The 2,500-nt window shown below is 37.8% G+C and overlaps 2 protein-coding genes across 2 annotated transcripts in view; both read left to right on the top strand.

Annotated features, from left to right (window-relative positions):
* Positions 1-2,046, top strand: part of LOC145480536 (BTB and MATH domain-containing protein 36-like) — a 2,120-nt gene extending 74 nt beyond the window's left edge. The window contains exons 1-3 of the mRNA XM_081458775.1: positions 1-235; positions 970-1,242; positions 1,475-2,046. The exon at positions 1-235 is cut by the window's left edge and continues 74 nt beyond it. Of these exons, the coding sequence (XP_081314901.1) occupies positions 172-235; positions 970-1,242; positions 1,475-2,046 (909 nt within the window). The 5' untranslated portion in view covers positions 1-171. The remainder of the gene's footprint in view (positions 236-969; positions 1,243-1,474) is intronic.
* Positions 1-2,500, top strand: part of LOC145480994 (uncharacterized) — a 249,618-nt gene that overhangs the window by 10,881 nt on the left and 236,237 nt on the right. The window lies entirely within an intron of this gene.

The raw sequence follows: 2,500 nt of genomic DNA, 5'->3' as shown, positions 1-2,500 counted from the left end.
TTTCTAGGTCTCCAGTCTCCTAATGAAAGGTGCAGATCCTGCTCCCAGTGTCACGGGATCGAAGGGATTTTTTCGTCCGTGCTACAGTGGTGAAGGAAACACAGAATACATACTAAAATACCTTTTCACTTTGTGACGGTACATTTTTCAATAGTTTATATACAGATCGAGATGGCATCTAACAGCACCATCGAGGACACAAGCCTTTTACAAAAGGGAAGCCAAAACGAAACTGGTAAGTTAACGATTCACATACTGCTGCTTATGCATACTGAAAGAACGGGAAAGAAGCTGGAGGAACACTGATCTTAAGATCGGTTATTAACAAGGTTTCCTCACCAAATTAGACAATTGAATGCATAAATATTGAATCTAAGGTTTTTTCCGCAGATAAAAACAGAATTGTGTGTTGTTTGGCTCCACGGTCTGTTCGAAATATGCACCATTTAATATGCGTTCATGCAAGTAGAGAATGCAAATTTAGATTCTTGGGCACGAAAACCTTCCTTTTTCAGCTATGTTTATATTTGCATATTTATAAATTGGATGATTTTCCGTTCGTAGCATTTCATGTAAAAAGGCACCTAACATCCGCTCTAAAGGCTGAGTTTCAAGAATCCGGTAGTGCAATAGGCGATTTGTATGATGGTGTCATTTGACCACAACTACCAGAATCCTTCACTTTTTCTGTTTCTTATGCTAATCAGGACAATTGTTATTAAAACCCCACTGGGAATTCAAAATTTAAATAATAAAGAAAAAACGAAAGGAATTCTGTTAGTTGTAGTCAAATGACGACATCGTGCAAATCTGCTATATTTATACGATTTTATCCCTAATTTATTTTTCTTTTGTTTTGTTATTTAAATATTTAAATAACAAAAGAATAGAATAAATTAGGGATAAAAACGTATACAAAATCTTAAAACTCCGATTTGGCTTATTTTAACAACCCCTTTCCGTCTGTAGGAGGAGACCAATCAGAAAAGAAGGTGAAGCATTGCTTTTCTGAACCCTGGGAAGATAGTGATATAATTCTTGTGGTGGAGAATGAGAAGTTTCATGTTCATCGTCTGATACTCAGTATGAACTCTCCAGTGTTCAAGGCTATGTTCAAATCACAATTCAAAGAAGCCACAACCAACGAGATTCCTCTGCCTGAGAAAAATGCTAGTGGTGTTCTGGACTTTCTGAAGATAATTTACGGCTTCCAGTACATCCAAGAGAGAGCGGAAATTACAAGTAAGTATTTTTGCAACATAATTAAAGCTAACGTATATGGCAAATGTTTCCGCTGGAGAGGAATTATCCTACGGTCATACAAAATCTTTGGACTGTCTATATAGCTTGCTTCGAAGTTAAGATGTTCAGGAAAGTCTTTCACGGTAACATCGCAACTTGCCTGGCGCTATTTACCTCTGAAAAGTAAATTGGGCTTTTGTTTAATTTAGTCCTTTCCTTTCAATGTTTTTAGTGGAAAATGTGGAAGATCTTCTACAATTAAGTCACGAGTATCAGGTAAAACAACTCATATTCGACCCTTGTGTGAAGTTTCTCGAGGACCAACCTAAAACAAAAGGAAACGTCATGAAGATTCTGGCGCTGGCAAAATTGTACAACCTGGAGAGGGTACATCAGGGCTGCATCGACCTGCTCAAGAATATGAGACTTGAGTCCCTTTCAGAAACTGTTCATTTGCAAGATCTCGACAAGGAAAAGACACAATATTACCTGACACAAAGGATTGAACGATTAGAGACGATTCTTGACGAGGTGTATCCCCAGTTTTTCGGGTTAGTGGTGACTCTGATACCCCTGATACACAGAAATAGTAACTACAAAGTGCGGTTGTGCAATACGCACGTCGAAAGCTTCTGGGGAAAATTTCGTCGACCAGTTTCCTGCTTACAAATCAGAGACTGTCCAGAATGTAAAAGCATGTTGAGTGAAATAATTCAACAAACCCATTATGACAGAGATGACGAGAATCGTTTCGATTCCAACCTGTTCTCAGTTCTGCAGGATTTCTCCAAGCTGAAGAACTAGTACTGAAAAACTGACGTAACGTCAAGTAAAGAACTACCAGATCTGAGTATTTGAGCTCGCTCTTATTTTTTACTCAAGCTCCGGTTATTAAGTGATAAAATAGAATTTTCTCTATAAATGAGAACTATACCTGTGTGTAATCAGCTGTGAGCTTAGCAGTGTTCATATTATGGTCAATAGATTTTCAAACAGTTTTACTCATAAATTCATAAGATGCGGTCTCATTTCTAAAGAAATTGAATAAGTTACTTAGTGACGATAATGCTCAAAGACCAGAAGAAAAATTATATTCTCTGTATTTCTCTTATGGTGTAGTTCGATTTATTGCCACCGCAGGATTTTGGCACAGAGGCATGCTAGAAGCCTTCGCGTGAATAAGGAGATAAATGATGTTGTTACTTAGGAAACAGCCCCAAGGAAATACGCACGCTGATTGGTTAAAAATCGTGTGTCT

The sequence above is a fragment of the Orbicella franksi genome, chromosome 3 (genome assembly GCF_964199315.1).
Source record: "Orbicella franksi chromosome 3, jaOrbFran1.1, whole genome shotgun sequence".
NCBI lineage: Eukaryota > Metazoa > Cnidaria > Anthozoa > Scleractinia > Merulinidae > Orbicella > Orbicella franksi.
The sequence above is the reverse complement of the archived record's forward strand: the minus strand, read 5'-3'. Positions and strand labels throughout refer to the sequence as shown.